Raw genomic sequence first — 16,516 nt, forward strand, 5'->3', positions numbered from 1 at the left:
GTTGTTCTCTGATACTTGTCTTCCTACTGTTTTCAGAATTCCAAGGAGAGATTCTATTTGTTAAGACATAACACAATTATAGGATTTTTCAAACTTCTGCTTGCCCAATAGTTGTTTTTTTTTCTTAAACCAAAGAAGTGCCTTTTATAACTTAAAAAACAAAAAACAATAAAATTTTAGGATGTAAAATAGGTTTCTGGAAGAGTGTGACTTTGTGTTGCCTTTTTATTAGTATGTTTTCTCTCCTACAAGAAAAGGCTGCTTAGGCGATATATATATATATATTTTTTAAATGTAAGTAATATATTTTATTTTAAATGTAAGTATATATATTTTTTAGATATGTATCATATAGTTGCAAATAATTATAAGTTAATATAATTGTAATAATTATAATTATATATTTTTTAAATGTAAGTAATTTATTTTAAATGTAAGTATATATATTTTTTAGATATGTATCATATAGTTGCAAATAATTATAAGTAGAGGATATTCTATCAGTTGAATCAAATGGGGGAAATACCTGAAAACATAGGGATACCTACCGTAGCAGAACGACCCCATCTTCACTATGGGATTATATAAGAAGACCGTGTGATCTGTTAGTACATAAATAAAGCTTGTAGGTAACAATCCATAATGAAACTTGCTAACTTAAACTGAAAAGTATTCTGTTCTCAAATGTACGAGTGGTGGGCTCATGTTATCCACATAAGGTAGCTAGAATCCATGATGTATAAGAGCTGGCATAATGTAAGGCCAAATATGTCATTCATTTGGGGATGGAAACAAGCATTCAAGAAAAGCTACACTTGGAGGGAATACAATAAAAATTGTTTGTTCATTGGCTTACTGCTGGGGACTTTTCAGTAAAACATGTAAATCTTAAAATGCCAATGATTTTCCTTATTTTTTAATATATTTTTCAATCAAGTCATTATTCTTTCTGAACAATGAAAGATACTGTGTATTTTTTTGAAACCTGTTATTTCATAAAAAGGTCTTGCATTGATTTATAGGGGGAAAAACCCCTAGTAACAGAATTAAAAAAAAAGCCTAATAGTAAATCAGAAAGAAATGATAGGAAAATTATGTAGGGAAGAGTAAGGAAAGAGAGTAACTGTGGTATGAAACTGGAAAGTGCTAATAAAGTGTCCATACCCATGAGGACCTGTCACTTTATCTCATTTTGCTAGTGAAGGGCCTCATGCCCAGGGAGATGAAGTACCTTTCTCAAGCTTACAGAACTGGGAAATACTGACTCTAGAATTCAACCCCTCGTGAGTCTCGCTGAAAGCCTATCTTCCCACCATCTGCTAAAGCCAGTGTCTCATTTGAAGAAAACAGTAGCAATTGTGTACAAATTGCTCCTGATGTAAAGGTGACCAATTTGTCCCGGTTCATCTGTCTTGTTTTAAAAACTAAGAGTTCTGCATCCCAGCACCTCCCTTAGTCCTGACCAGATGGGATGGTGGTCACTCTACTGGATTTCCTACTAGCCATGGTGAGGCTAAAAATTGTCTTTGAGCAGCAGAGTAATGCTGGGAGACTTTTCCTGCAGAACTGCATGATGCACGACTATCCCTCAGTAATAACTGGCTTCTGCATAGTAAAGCTAGCTCATCTACTGTCTTCTAAGATAAACCCCAGGCTGTGGGTTTGACAGTGGTCTTTCTACTGCTACAAATGTACTGTTTCTTTCTAGTGAAATGTGGTATCTTTTAAGTCATTTGGGCTAGGGGCAGTTCATATATATGTATTTAGAATTTGCGTCGTTGTTAATAGGATTTGATAGAAGCTGTAATGTTTGGTAACATTGTTTATAACAGCGAGTCCCAGCATTAATCCCATGACTGAATAAAAGTTTATTTCTTATGGAACAGTATAAGATGAGCATACTAGGTCAGTGAGAGGCAGATTCCTTCTGTTTGTTTTCTCCAAAATGCCTTAGATATTTCCCACTGCTGTGGTCAAAGCTGGATTGCTGGCTAGTGCAAGAAAGAATAGTATAGAGGACACACCCTGGGCTTAGGCCCAGGCCTGGAAGTGGCGGAAATAATTTCTGCTCTCATTCTTTCAGAGTGAACATGGATATATGGCTGAACTGAACTGCAAGGAAGACTGGGAAATGGGTTAGCCAAGAACCCGGGACAATGGGGAGCATGGAATTGGGGAAAAGCTAGCAGTCCTCCCTCCTTTGAGCTCTTCTTCATTATGGTTAAGGACTTTCTTAATGATTGATTCTCCAAACAACTTGTCAAGTTTTATCCTTTTGTTTGGGAAGTATTTGCAACCCCTACCACTGATAAGTGATGAATTACTGTTAAAAATGCTTTCATCATAAGAGAGTCTCTTCCATCTTGTACATTTCAAATTGTGTAGAGAGAATTTGATTGGGCTTCTCAAACCGATCAATGTTCCAAAAAGGACACAATTGCAAAATATATTTCACTATGTTAATATATACATTAAATAAAATGAAGATGGAAAATATAACACGTGATGAAAAAGTTCAGAGGCTCAAGAGATAAGTCAAAATTTTCAGAAAGACCTTGGGTGGGGAGGGGGCGCAGAGAACTAAGGAAACAGGTAGAAAATGCCAGGAGCTTTCAGACTGTGTAAGGGCTAAGATGCTGGGTCTATCTAGGGTACACTGAGAAAGGCTTTTATCAAGCTGAGGAACAGAGTTAGCCATTATTTTAACTTTTATTTTAGTTGATTTTAGCCTAAATCTTACATTATAACAAAGATAATTTTATCACATTAGTGCATCTCGAAGAGATTTTTTAAGCTATTGGGTATTGACGCGTATTACATGTATATACAATAAAACACCACTTTATTTATATATAATCTCTACCATTTTAGTATGTGTGCACATGTGCATGTTTGTCTCTGTCTCATAGTGACCATGGAGTTACATAATATTGGGCATCCAGAAAAGCTTTGTCACCTATCTCTGGGAAGAGTAAATTCAGTTTATACCAAGTCACCCCCTAACAATATTCTATTTTGATAATTTTGTTACAATTTTAAATTCTAAGCATTTAACTTTTTTTCATATGCATACAACCACCATTTAAAGTGGGCAAGTGGTATGAGAATTCTTTTGTAATTTTATTAAATCTGATTTGTGCAAGAGACCAGTGACTGAAGAGGTCTTGCACATGCTAATAGATTATATGCTACAACAAAATGTTGCTTTATATTGCCGCTCAGGCAGCTACAGTTGCAAGTGTAGTTATTACTTGCTGCAATATCACCCAGTTTAAAAAAAAATTATCAAAAGAAGTTCATGCTATTGACTCATTACTCCCATATTTATTATTCTTATTGAAAATCACTAGATTTAATTCTATTGGTTTCCTCCCTGATTGAAAACATTTGAACCTAGAAAGCACAGTATTTCTTAAGACATTTGTAACTATTCATCACGGATATTAAAATTACAATCATGTGGCATTGTGTGAGCACTGGTAAAAAAAAAAAAATTCTTTACACATATGGTAAGCGGGTGACCAATGCTATCCAGGTTTGAAGATGCTGAATGTTCATATAACTGGTATTTGAAATTTTGATGTGTATTGCATTAGTTACTGAATGTCAAGAATACATTTTTTTGCTCATATAGAGTAAGTTTAAAATGGGGTCTTTTGTAGAAGCACCCATCCTGTTTAGAATGATATAACAGATGCTGAATGTTCACATATCAAACAAAATGCCAGCTTTCTGTAGAAAAGAGGTGTCAAAAAGTTTCTTTGTACCTTTAACGCATGTGATTATGTAGTACAAAATGCAGAGTTTGTAAAATTTCTTGAATATACAGGCAAAAAAATGAATAATTCAAAACAACTCATAAGTTCTACATTCTATTGTCCCTTTATAACGCAGGCAGAAGATAGCAGTGCGCTCCCAATAGAGCTGAATTTGCACAAGTTACACCTCGGAAAATGCCAGATGGTCTATGGTCTACTTTTGAGAGCTGTCACATATGTAAAGATTTGAAAAAAGAAAGACAGCTGAATGAGAGCAGTGGATCATTAAAGGGAGAGTGAGGGTCCCTAGGCATCACTTGTGTTTTAAGAAGCATTGTGTCGTTCCCATATTACTGTGTTTTTTTTTTTTAAAGCCATACACAACTTTTACACAATAAGGAAAAGAAATCTATTTAAAGCCAAGTAGTTAGGGTTTAATCAATCAGATGTTTTTGTTCTTTGAGAATAAAATCCTGTTTCTGACTTGGTTTTGCTTAGAATTTGACTCTAAGATTCAAGTCACACCCATGAAAAATTAGCAGTGAACTTAAAATAAATGTTAATATAGCTAATATACCTAGGGTTTATCCATTTTTAATTTGACTTACATACTGTATGTATCTGCCCAAATCCTAAAACTAAGAAATTATTTTAATAAAAAAAAACTATTACTATTAAAAAAACCAAACTGGCATAAAGAGATAATATTTGGTTACCTGACCATAATACAAACTATAGTTAAAATAATTAGAGGACAGTGAAACAAAAATGAATGTACTTTGATTTATCTGCCAACAGAAATAGATATCATTTTGAAGATTGAAATGTAGATAAATCATTAAGGATATGTTTGAATACCACTTGAGCCATATCTGGTAATTTGCAAATAGTCAATTTTGATAGTAGAAAAAGGTCAGATCTGTCAGTTTGAGAATTTGGTGGCAAGACATAGTTGTCTTTTACCACCTTTTTTTAAAAAATTTACTTATTGGAATGTTTTAACTACTACATAGTAGTTTTAAATTTATCTTGGATTATGGACTGTGACAGGATATTTTTGGTTGATAAGAAGTCTCCTTAATATTGGTCAATTGGATATTTCAATTTAACCAAGCTCTCGGATTGCTTTTGAAATATTCTTTTTAGAGAAAACGTGGCCCAAACATTCCATTTATTTGGTGAAATTACTGGTAAGTGCTCTGAAAAGAACACCACATTACGTTTGACTATCTTCTCTGGCATCCCTTTAAATACATATGCATAACTATGTGTGTTCAATAGCAGTCATTAGGGTGTCCTTCTAGTTGATGCAAGTTACAGGAGCCGCAGATTAATCTCTAGATCAAATGATTGCACACTCATAAGAAATAGATCTACCTTTGCAGATGCCTTGTCGATATTTCTTAACAGAAGGGCATATATAGCTGCTAAACAGAGAAGTAAGGTTTTTTTCATCAAGAGTAAGGAGAAAAACAAAATATTTTGATCTATTTTACCACCATTACTTTACTTTTTAGACAGTCATTTTCCTTTATCACTGAAGAACTGAAAAACTTTAAGGGAGCTCATAGGTTAGTTTAATAAATCAGGTATTAATGTTAACAGATTTGACGAAAGCATGCTTTTGTTAAGTAAAAAAAAAAAAAGAATGTCTTTTTTCTTAAAATATGCACATTCATGAGTTAGCATGTTTTGATATGTTAAGATGTTTTTCTTCAAGAGACAGAGGATATGTGAACAGGAACGGAGGTAAACAATGTGTGCTAGAGATTGACTCAAATGCAAACTGTCTTTGTCAAAAATATATACCAAGTCTTAGCTAATCCCCAGAACACAGATAATCAGACATGGTCAATGCCACATATAATTGTGACTGCTTTGCATGCAATACTTTTCTCAATTGAAGAGTTCTTAGTATTCAGATGTAATATACATTTCATAACTGCTCATATTCATAAATGGAAAAGATTAATTAAAACAGCACTTTTAGATTTGAAATTGCAGGAAATTATAAAATAGTAAAATTTTGGGAACAAATTGTTTTTGTTGGTGGTTTTTGCTGAAGTGCGATGATGGATAGCTTTGCTTAGGGGCTACTCAATCAAGGTGAATGTTGATTTTAATAATTTCATTATGTAACCAATGTAAAATAACACTGGGGGTGGGGGGAGTTAGGGCTCTTTAGCTACAAACAGTAGATTCCATTTTGGCTAATTTAAATAGAAAATAAATTTATTAGCATACAGGCCCTCCCAAGAGTTACACAGCCACAGATCATTCCCATCTATTCAATGGGGCTTCTTTGTTGAAAACCCCACTGCTAGACTATCGGTTCATTGGTCTGATAGGAAGTGGACATCAGACACTGCACCCCACTGCCGAGACCAATAAACGCTTTCTACATGGTCTGTGCTGAGGGTTTCCACCTCTCTGGCCTTCTTGCATTGGCCATTCTGCATGTAAGTCATACTTGTGCTTAGTAGAACTTAGGTCACATGCCTGCCCTTTAGCTGCACAGGAGTCTAGGAATGGAATAGAGGAATTTACCAAAAATCCATGAGGGTGTTCAGAAATGCCAGGCAACACCAATGATGAATAGTCATCCTGCTTTTTTTTATGATTCATTGTCCAACCAATTAGTTTGTCCCTCCTTAGTGTCATGATGTTAAAATAGTCTTATATTTTTTCAATCTGAAAGGTTTTGCTTTTCATAGGTAGGCATTTAATACACCCGTAATTTATTTGGTTAAGGAATACATGCACTTAAATGTGTGCACACATTTATATTGGGAACTCTCTCTGCTTATCCCCTGGTTTATGTGTCTGTGTCTGAACCATCAGCTCACTGCTTTAGCTCCTGTTGGTTTTTTGATAAGACTATATATGTAGTAAGTCAAATGCTGCAACCCTCGTTTTCTTTCTGAAAATTTCTTTAGTGATTGTTGATACTCTTCCTCATAAATTCTTGAATCAGCTTGTCAAGTTCCTTCAACAAGCCTGTTGTTTTATGGGAATTACACTAAATAAATAAATTGGGGAGAATTAACATTTATATGCTCTACAGTTAGTAGTATATTTTTTAATGTCCTTCAGTATTGTTTTAAAATTTTTGCCAGAAAATCGCTGCCCATTTTGTCCTTGCTTAATTCTTAACAGTGTTTTTCTTGGCTTTGTTTTTTGTTTGTTTGTTTGCTTGTTTGTGTTTTGTTTATGATACTGTGAAGAGTTCATTTTTTCTTGTATATTTGCTATTTGGTTTCTGTTGGCCTAGAGGAACTTTTTTTTATTTTAATATGGTTGATCTTGTATATACCTTGTTAAATTCTTTGTGTTGCAAGATTTATAGTCTCCTAAATTTCCCCTAGAACATTCAAATTAGGTATACGTCTCAAAAACATTTTTTTTCAGACCTGTTACTTCTTTTTCATATTTACTGTTTTCGCCAGGACCTCTAGTGTAATGTCAAACAAGAGGGGTGAAGCTGGGCTGCCTTTTCTTGGTCTTGACCTAAATGGGAGTGTTTCTATAGTGCTGACATTTAACTCTGGCAGATGTGTTTTATCAGATTAAGGAAACTGTCTTCTATTCCTAACTTTTCATAAATGGTTTATTTTTTATATCAAATTGATGGATACATAGAGAAAAGGTTTTCTTCTCCAGGATTTAAAATAAGATTGAAGGGGTGCCTGGCTGGCTCAGTCGGAAAAGCATGTGATTCTTGATCTCGGGTCCTGAGTTCAAGTGCCGCATTGGGTGTAGAGATTACTTAAATAAATAACCTTTAAAAAAAGTGAAATTGAAAAGAAAAACAACTATATTTCCTTCTCTATTGTCCAGCTTTGACACTTGAATTCATTGTTCTTTCCCTTTTATCTCAAAAGACAATTAATTACTTTAGCCCATTATCAAAGATATTGAGATAATATTGCTGTTTCTAGCACCCTAAAGAGGGGCCTAGTACATAGAAGACAAACATTTGCTGTTGATTGGGTGTGGAATAACTTTTTCAGATTTCCAACTTAAATTTTCTTAAAAAAACAAAAGTCTTTCCTGCTATTTTCCTATTCCTGTGTCAAGTCACTTCTGATGACCCTGTTCCCACTTTGCCTTTTGTACTAATTGTTTTCTCTGTGTCCATGTTAATTAATATTTCCTTTTTCTCCACCTTCCATTTTTTAGTACCACGGGTGAAACCCAGGGGAAAAAGAAAAAGTCTGTTACTGAATATATTTTGATGATTTTCAAATATTTTTTTAACTGGAAAAACTTTTCCTGTTCTTTAGCCCAACCTCAGCGCCTGCCTCAGCTTCAAGCGTCCCTACAGGAGCCAAGTGAGGAGGAAGGCGGCAAGATAAAGAACGGCCCCACTAGTCTCAGCAACGGAAATGGAATTCACCACCACGGGGCCAAAAACGTATCTGCGGATAATCGAAGACTTTCAGCACCTGTTTCTAACAAAATGCATAGAAAAATTCAGTCCAGCTTGTCCGTCAACAGTGATATCAGTAAGAAGAGTAAAGTTAATGCTGTCTTTTCCCAAAAGACAGGCTCTTCACCTGAAGGTACGTTTGAGATACATGCTTATTTTATTTGACCAGATGTAAAATCGTATTCACCAATAACTACTTGATCAAGCAAACATGAATGAAGAATCTTGCTTATCTTTCAAACAGGAGTTTTGGTAAAACGCAACATCTGCCTAGGGAAACACAGGCTTGGAAAGGAAGTGTTAGCAACTGACATCCTGCTTTAGATTATTGTCTTCTAGAGTGAACAGTCAGGACTTTAAATAGAACTCATATACCTGTTTTTTTTAATACCACATCTGAACATACGAATGCAGCATTCTGGTGGTGTGTGCATGTGTTCTCTCTGTCCCTGATTCATTATGATGTCCTGTGGTTCAGAAATGACTTGCTTGTATTTTTGTCTTGCAAATCAGTTCTTAAATACGCACAAGTAAAATGAGGAAAGGATTAGGTAATTTCCATCCTCTCACCAGGGATGGGCCCGGTGATGTGTTGCTTCACTGAGGAGCATCTTCCAGCCCCCGGTGTCGTCACCCCTCCAGGCCCACCTCATTGCCCATTCACTTTGGTCTGGTTGTGGCCTCTCCTCCCGAGGTACATGGGTGTTCTTTGACCTCTGGGGAATTACTGATTAGGTCTTCAATGTGCTTCATCCTGTCCTTGGCCAGGTTCAAGTCAGGTTAAATACTATGAACGTGAGAAAGCTTTTATTAGAACACAAACCCGTCCGATGATGGGTTTACAGCCCACAGACTCCTTTCATAAAAATGGCTTGCTGTGTTATATTTTGTTAGAGAAGAATAGCCTCCCTACCATGTGTAAGGTCCCAGATTTCGCCCAGCCTATCCATGTTGTTCTATTCTTCCTCTTTCCTCTCCTTTTAGCAGTTCTTGGGGATCAAAAACCTCACATCTGCATTTTAGATACAGATACAGGTATATATTTCCTCCTCTGGTTCAGATCTATATGTGATTCTTTTTTTCTAATTCCCCTTACCTTTCAATTTTAATTACCATGAAATTTTAAATAAGGCAAATTCTGTAGATGCCTCTGTGAAGTTGGCCATGCTTATTCATAGAGATAAATTGAGTTGTAAATAGGAAATTGTATAGAGAGTTACCAGTAAGGAGTGGGAGAAAGGATATTACATTTTGGCTACAGGTGTCCTAGACTCAACTGAGGTAAAGTGTTAGGTTGATCAAATGATATGATAATAAGTGGTCTGCATAGTTCCAGGTCAGTGACACTACTTTCCAAACTAATTAGATTGAAAGGGACATGATTGACACTTTAAAATGAGTTTGACATGCAAGCTGTATGGTCATCTCGGAAGCAGAGGTAGGCTGTTAACTAAACTGGCTCTCCAAGGAGTTGGGAAGGCAATGCAATTTTCTTTAGAGTATCTTTGCTTCCCAGTGATTGGGTGAAATAATTGAAATCTACTTGTTTTATACATTTGAATTTACTTATTACAGCCTTAACCTCTTCTTTTCCATTTGATATTTACTTATTGTAAAGAATGGTGTATCAGTCCTACCTGAATTGTATCAGTCCAACCTGAAATAGCTTATGGAACTTTTAGATTGTCCTTGTTTATTTTTAATTCTGTGTCTGAAGTTATTTCTAATGGAAGAATGCAGCTTCCTACGTAACATAGGAAGGAAGAGGAAAATCGATAGTGTTGAAATGAAATAGAGTTGTGTTCTCCCCCTTTCTCTCCCAGGCCTGTGAGTGTATGAGGGAGATAAGGATAAGGGAAGTCCCTTGTCATCCTCCTCTTTATCACCACATCTTTTCCAGGTTGGATTGGGGAGTGAGGAATGTGAAACACAAATGAAGATGTCTAAATATATTGTACGTCATTCTATCCAGAACGTTGCTGTGAGGGTATAGGATTTAGCTGATTGTATGTTGTTGTGATTGCTCAAATCTAGATGAACATGTCCCAGTTTCTTGTGTTCTCCAGCTTGGGCATTCTCATGCTTTTTGATGCTGTTTAAAGTTGACTCCTGATTTTCAGTTTTGAAGTTCAGTTTATTCTCTGGCAATGTAGTTGTAGGGAAACAAAAAGTACAGACCTGGTAGATGGCAAATGAAATGACAAAGTGCCGGCCACCAGCTAGCTGGGCAACTTGCATTTCTCAGGGGGCTGCTTTTTCTATAAAATGGTTTGGAGTAGGAATCTTCCAAGTTAGGTTGAGTTCAGGATTCTGTGATGCCATCCCCACAGCAAAACTGCTTCACTTCAGTGCTGGTTTCTTGCTCTGCAGAATGTGATTCCTGGTTGAGCAGAAATTTAATACTTGCTGAGTAGGCCGGGGCAATGGCAGGAATGGTTCTGATGAACAGGGAGAGCATCTGGATTTCAGGAGGTATGTCACAACAGTAGGTCTTGAACAGGCTTGATTCAGGACACTGATAAAAGTGGATACAAATTATTTTTTTTAAAATGAGAGATTTAATTGTTTTCTCACTTTCTTTTTGTTACATTTTCTTAAGTCTTTATTGTCTATGCCTGTTCCTCCTACAGTAACAGGAGCAAATGAATAGCAAAATAATATTCACTCAATTCAGCTCAAAGACAGCTAACCACAGTTTGACAGTGTGATTTCTAGACAAATGGTGCCTGTGGTTATTTTTGTGTTACACATAAATAATACTGACAGGGGCGTTTTTTCTGGTTCAGAAGATGGAATTAAATATGAAACTATTTTATTTCGCTTCATTAAAAAAAGTAAGGGCCTCTTTGCAGACCAAATTTTGAAAAACCCTTAAGGTGTGGGCCCCCTTGGGGTGCCGGGGTGGTTCAGTTGGTTGACTGTCTAGCTTCAGCTAAGGCCGTAATCTCACGGTTTGCGAGTTCCAGCCCCACATCAGGATCTGTGCTAACAGCTCAGAGCCTGGAGCCTGTTTCAGATTCTGTGTCTCCCTCTCTCTCTGCCATCTCTGTCTCAAAATTAAACATTAAAAAGTTTTTGAATAAAAATATATTTAAAAAAAAGATGTTGGCCCCCTTGCTCACGCAGAGCTTAGGACTTACCTAGCCCCGTAATTGAGTCAGTGTGTTGGCAACATCTTGTAAGATGCAACTGTAGGTTATCTATGGACTGAGCTCAAGTAGTAGTGTGTATTGTTGATTCTCTTTTAAACTAGGCTAGCATGATTTCATTGTACCCTCCCAACAGCACTTTAAGTTATTCAGCTCTGTGTAATTGTCTTATTATAAATGAGCCAACTGAGGCACAGATGGGTCAGGTGAACCCACTGAAGTCAATTGACAGGTGGTAGAAATAAGATGAAACCCCAGACCTTTTGGCTCCACAATCTATGCCCCTAACCACTGATACTTTGCCTTACTGAAAGTCTTTATGAGAAAGGTCGTTACTGGTCATTCCCGCATCGCATCTGATGTTGATGGTGTTATCTGTGGATGAGGCAAGGATCTTAGTATACATTTGCCTTCTTGAAGCTTTTCCTACTAAAACTATAAAAACAATTCTCACACTTTTGCCCTAGGCTTGTTTCCCTTTCCTGCCAGACTAAAGTGCCAAAGAGGTTGGACGGAGGTGACTCAAATTTTTTTCTTTATGAAGCTTTAGTGCTGGGCACCATTATAAATTAGAGTTTCCCACCAGTTAATAAGTGATACAGTGTTTTATTCCACACACTTTTATCCTACTCTTCCTTGAAACCAGCACTGGAAAATAAAATAGGTGCTCATATTCATTAAAAAATGTTATTTTAAAAATTTCCTTTTTTGCAATAGAGGAAAAAAAAATACCCGTGTTGGAAAATATTGTACCTTTTAAAGTTTATTAAGTAGATTTCTACTTGTTTTGTGTAAAAATATTTTCATACATCCTTAAATTTTCTGATTGCATCACCCGTGTGGAGAGTTTTAAGACTAAATGTTTAAGATTCTTGACCTCTCAAATAATTATAGGATAATTTAGCATCATATAATATTCAAATTGCCAAGGGTTTTCATTAGACTCTAAGACACTTTTCTTATCCTAAGAATGGTAAATCTAACACATTTGAGGTATGCCAGTTACAGCTATATATTTGTGTGAAAATTAAGTTTCAGCAAAGGTGTTTTTAGAATAGACTTTATACCTTTCGGGTTAATATGCCATCTTATATACTTCTCCAACCCCAAAGCTCATTGAACTTAAATTGAACAAGACAGCCAAGAGCCTTGTGTATATAGCAGTACCTAGGATCTGTCCCATTTTTAATCACACACACAGGCTGTGTGGCCTAGGGATTAGACCACAGACTCTGAAACTAGTCGGCTTAGGTTCAACTATTGGCTTTACCACTGACCTGTGATGTGTCCTGGGGTAGGCTTTGTACCTCAGTGTCTTAAGTGTAAAATGGGGCTATTATTAGTACCTACCTCATAGAATTGTCATAAAGAGGAGTTGAGTTGATGCCAAATTCATTTGAGTTAGAACGGCAGTCTGGCCCAGATGAAGCATCTGATAAGTATCACTGTTGTCATTGTCATCATTAAGTAGCTCACAAGTGTTAAGAATGTTAACTTCCTGAAGAAGGCAATGCCTGGGTGGACGCTCAATAGATAGATGAGAGAGACATTCAAGGCTGTTAGGAATTAATGTGGTTTGTTCAGATAATCATAAACAGTTTACTGTGATAGAAGCCAAATTAGCCATGAGAGTGGAAATGTGACAAAGGGAAAGTCCACAGGACCCCTGGGATGTCCTGTTCCTCTGAAGCTTTAAAGCAGTCTCTTTGAAGGACACCATTTTATATCCAGTATACATTTCTTTGAAAAAAATTTTCTCTCCATAATGCAGAAATTCCATGGTTGCAGTTATTCAAACCAGATGCCTTCTTACCTGTTCAATATTGCTATCTATTAAGCACCTGCATGCATAGTGCCTTCACAACTTTTAGTATGTTAGAAATAAACTATTGCCATACCTGACATGATGAGTTACTCTGGACTTGTTGAGCTGGGATGCTACCAACCTCTAGGAAGCTTTTGGGACTATGGATGGACTTGAGCCCAGTCTTCCAATTTTACTGGTTCTCTCTGCTTCCTTTTCTTCAAATTATTTTCTTGGTTTCCTTCCTCTCTGACCTATCATTTTAGATTCTTCTTCCTCCCCCTTTTCCATGTATTTCCCCTTGTATTTGTAGTATAGCAGTTTTTCACGGTATACCAGAGGGACAGGGCACCTTAGCGTGAGTAGGAGCAGGTGGAGCACACAGCCTTCAAAGTGGATGTGGCACTATTGAGCATGAAAGTGTGAAAAGCTCAGGAGGTGATCAGATATGTCCTGCCCCGCCTTTCTTGAGAATTGCTGGTGAAATGGCAAAGATGTCTTTCCTTGACCTCATCACTTCCCCTACCCTCCTCACCATCTGCAAACCTTGGCACAAGTCCACGTGTTTCAAAGCATGCCTTTACTCCATTGGTTAGAGGTCCCTGTACATGTGGTTAAGGGGTACAAGTAAATGCCCTTCCTTCTTGTCTCCCCTCAATGTGGAATGCTCTCGTAATTTTCCTTGCCTTTTTCACCTGTGTACATTTTTTTTCAGAACTCAACTTAGGCATCATCTCCTGATGCCCAGTTTTGAGCTAATTGCCCCTCTTTTGTGTCCCCATAGCACCTTCCACATACCCAATGATACTGAAGTTTGTCTTCCTGCCTGCACTAAAATGTAATTTCACTGAAGGCCAAGACTCTGTCTCATTCTTTTTATTTCCAGCACAGTCTAGAGTCTGGCTTGTAATAAGTGTTGAAGCAAGTAAGGAGTATAAACCTGAGAACACAGGTACTTGTTCTTTAACATTCCATAGACATCGTGGTTGAAACCTCAGAAAAGCTGAAATCCTCAAGGGAGAGAGTGTGGAAAGATAAGAGTGCAAATATCAGAGGTCAGAGACAAAAATTCTACTGGGGTAGGACTGGAACTCAGAACTTCTGCCTCTTACCCCCATTGTTTCTTCATTATTCCTTGTGATTTTCAGTCAACAACATGCTGCCAAATCCTAAAAACAAGGGGGGAAAAAAGTAAAATTCAAATTGAATTGTTCATTCTTAGTTACATAATACTATAAAATCTTACATTCATTTTCCCCCATAAAACGTCAGGTTTGCCTGTAATTGTAGAAATACAAGTATTTTAGTGGAAGGATAATAGGATTTTATGAGAGGACTATAGTGTTATAATTTGAGCTTCCAGAAACACACCTCCTCTGACTTTGGCAAGATAGGTTTCTGCTTTCCTCAAAATACTTAGTTTGCTTGGATGATGTTTTGTTTTGTTCTGTTTTCTCAGGCACAGTGCCTTCCATTCCATGTCAAAATGGTTGTGTGGGAGAAAGGTTTAGAACTCTGCTTTCTGAGGCAGTATTTGCCAGTCCATTGGAAAACAGGCTTTTAGTAAATTTCATTGCTCAACCAACAAACTAAATGGAACAAGAGTCATACAGTAGATGGGTACGTGAGGAAAGAAGACATGATCAAAGTTGATCTCAAAGTAGAAATCATTCTTTTTATTTACTTGAGATATTTTATTTATTTGAGATATTTAATCAGCTTTTTTTAAAAAAATTGAAACAATTATCTATCCAAAGTGCTTATAAAATGTGAGTTTTTCTTTTTTTTTTAATAAATGATGTTTCTAGATACTTGAATACACTGTAGATTTTAGGCAAATAGGTTAACTATATAATTGATGTTCTATAGTAAATTATTCTCTTACCCATCCCTTTAATGATCAAAGAAAAGATTTTATAAGGTTCTGAAATACATATAATTTAACATTTGGAACAGAGATGCCTCAGATAGCTTCATTTGAAATAGCTTACAGTTTTGCAGGCCAGGATAAAGAAGAGAAGCCATCAGCTATGTATGGATTTTACTTCCTTCACCTTTGGCTTTTTGGTTTTGTAGACAAGTTGCTTAGGCCACTATTCTAATGATCTAAATTAGTTTAGCATTCACTCAGGAGATGGGTGGGGAGGAAATAAAACAATGAAGATAGAGATAGATTGGCCAGGAAGCTCTGGGGTGTGGGGTGGCAGGGTGAACAGACCATTTAGAAACCCAGCTTCAGAATAATAGGCTAAATGGAAAGGATTGAACAGATCTTGTGACCCTATTCATACACCATGGTTTTAATTTTTTCTTTGATGATGAGAATTTTAGGTGGTGTTTTTGTGTGTGTGTGTGTGTGTGTACGTGAAACAGCACTAGGGGATACAGTAGCCAGGCTTCTCTAGAGCAAACTTTGTTTTCTACCCTGTGAGTTGGACTGAATGTGATAACTGGGAAGCAGAGGTTTTCTTTAGGGTTTCAGGATTAAGGGCTGGGTTAAAACTGAGTAGAACTGAACAGCCGTCAGACCTGCATCTGAATCAGGACTGTCATTAATTTTCTAGTTCAATTAGTTGGAAAAGGGAAAAGAAATGAGGAAATCATGAATAGCTCAGTGTAGTTTAAGGATGACCATGAGTTGAGTTTTAGAACTGTTTGATTTCAAATGATGATACACAATTCAAGAGCATTTGGGAAAATATAGTTGGAACTTGGGAGGAGTTAAACCCAAGTATGCTAATTGATATTCTCATGGAGGGAATATTTGAAACTAAATCTGGTTGAGTTTTCTTAAGAAGAGATTTATGAGAAACAGTCAGATGGCGGAAAACTGACTGACTCAGAGATCACTGGAGGCCAGCCAGCTTGGTGGGAGGGGAATGTGGGTTCAGCTTGCGCACTTGGGAGACAATCGCATGGAAAAGTTCAGATTTTTCTCCACAGGTGATGTTAAATAGAGTCAGAGTGAGGCCATGATACTGATAAGATAGCCCTCGGGAGACCTCAGAGGCAAAGAAGAGGATTATCTTGCTGAGAAAAACAATTGGAAAGGATAGTGCCACGGAGGCCAGGGAAAGAATGTAGGAAGGGGACTGTGCCAGATCAGTGACAGGTTCAGCGGGATGAATACTGAAATATTTTATGGGTTTCATTGTGGACATCATTTGGTGACGTAATTTAGAACCATTTGCATGGAGAAACCAGAATGATGTAGGCTATGGAACACTGAGGAAACACATGGGCAACAGTAGTTCTAGAAAGGCTCAAGTCCAGGGTGGAAGTGTGGGTCCAGCGAGTTTGTTTGTTTTTCATTTTAAGATGGGAAAGCTTTGAATGTGTTTACTTTTCGATGGAAGGGATCAAGGAGAGAGGAAAA

The 16,516-nt window shown here is 36.9% G+C and overlaps 1 protein-coding gene across 2 annotated transcripts in view; it reads left to right on the plus strand.

The window, feature by feature from the left end:
* MDFIC (MyoD family inhibitor domain containing) overlaps positions 1-16,516 on the plus strand; it is an 87,269-nt gene that overhangs the window by 45,505 nt on the left and 25,248 nt on the right. For both annotated transcript variants that reach the window (XM_047096207.1, XM_047096208.1), the window contains exon 4: positions 8,042-8,320. In XM_047096207.1, the coding sequence (XP_046952163.1) occupies positions 8,042-8,320 (279 nt within the window). The remainder of the gene's footprint in view (positions 1-8,041; positions 8,321-16,516) is intronic.

This window comes from Lynx rufus, unplaced genomic scaffold (assembly GCF_022079265.1).
Source record: "Lynx rufus isolate CCGP_SWC_20201006 ecotype Redwood Valley unplaced genomic scaffold, mLynRuf1.p SCAF_4, whole genome shotgun sequence".
Classification (NCBI taxonomy): domain Eukaryota; kingdom Metazoa; phylum Chordata; class Mammalia; order Carnivora; family Felidae; genus Lynx; species Lynx rufus.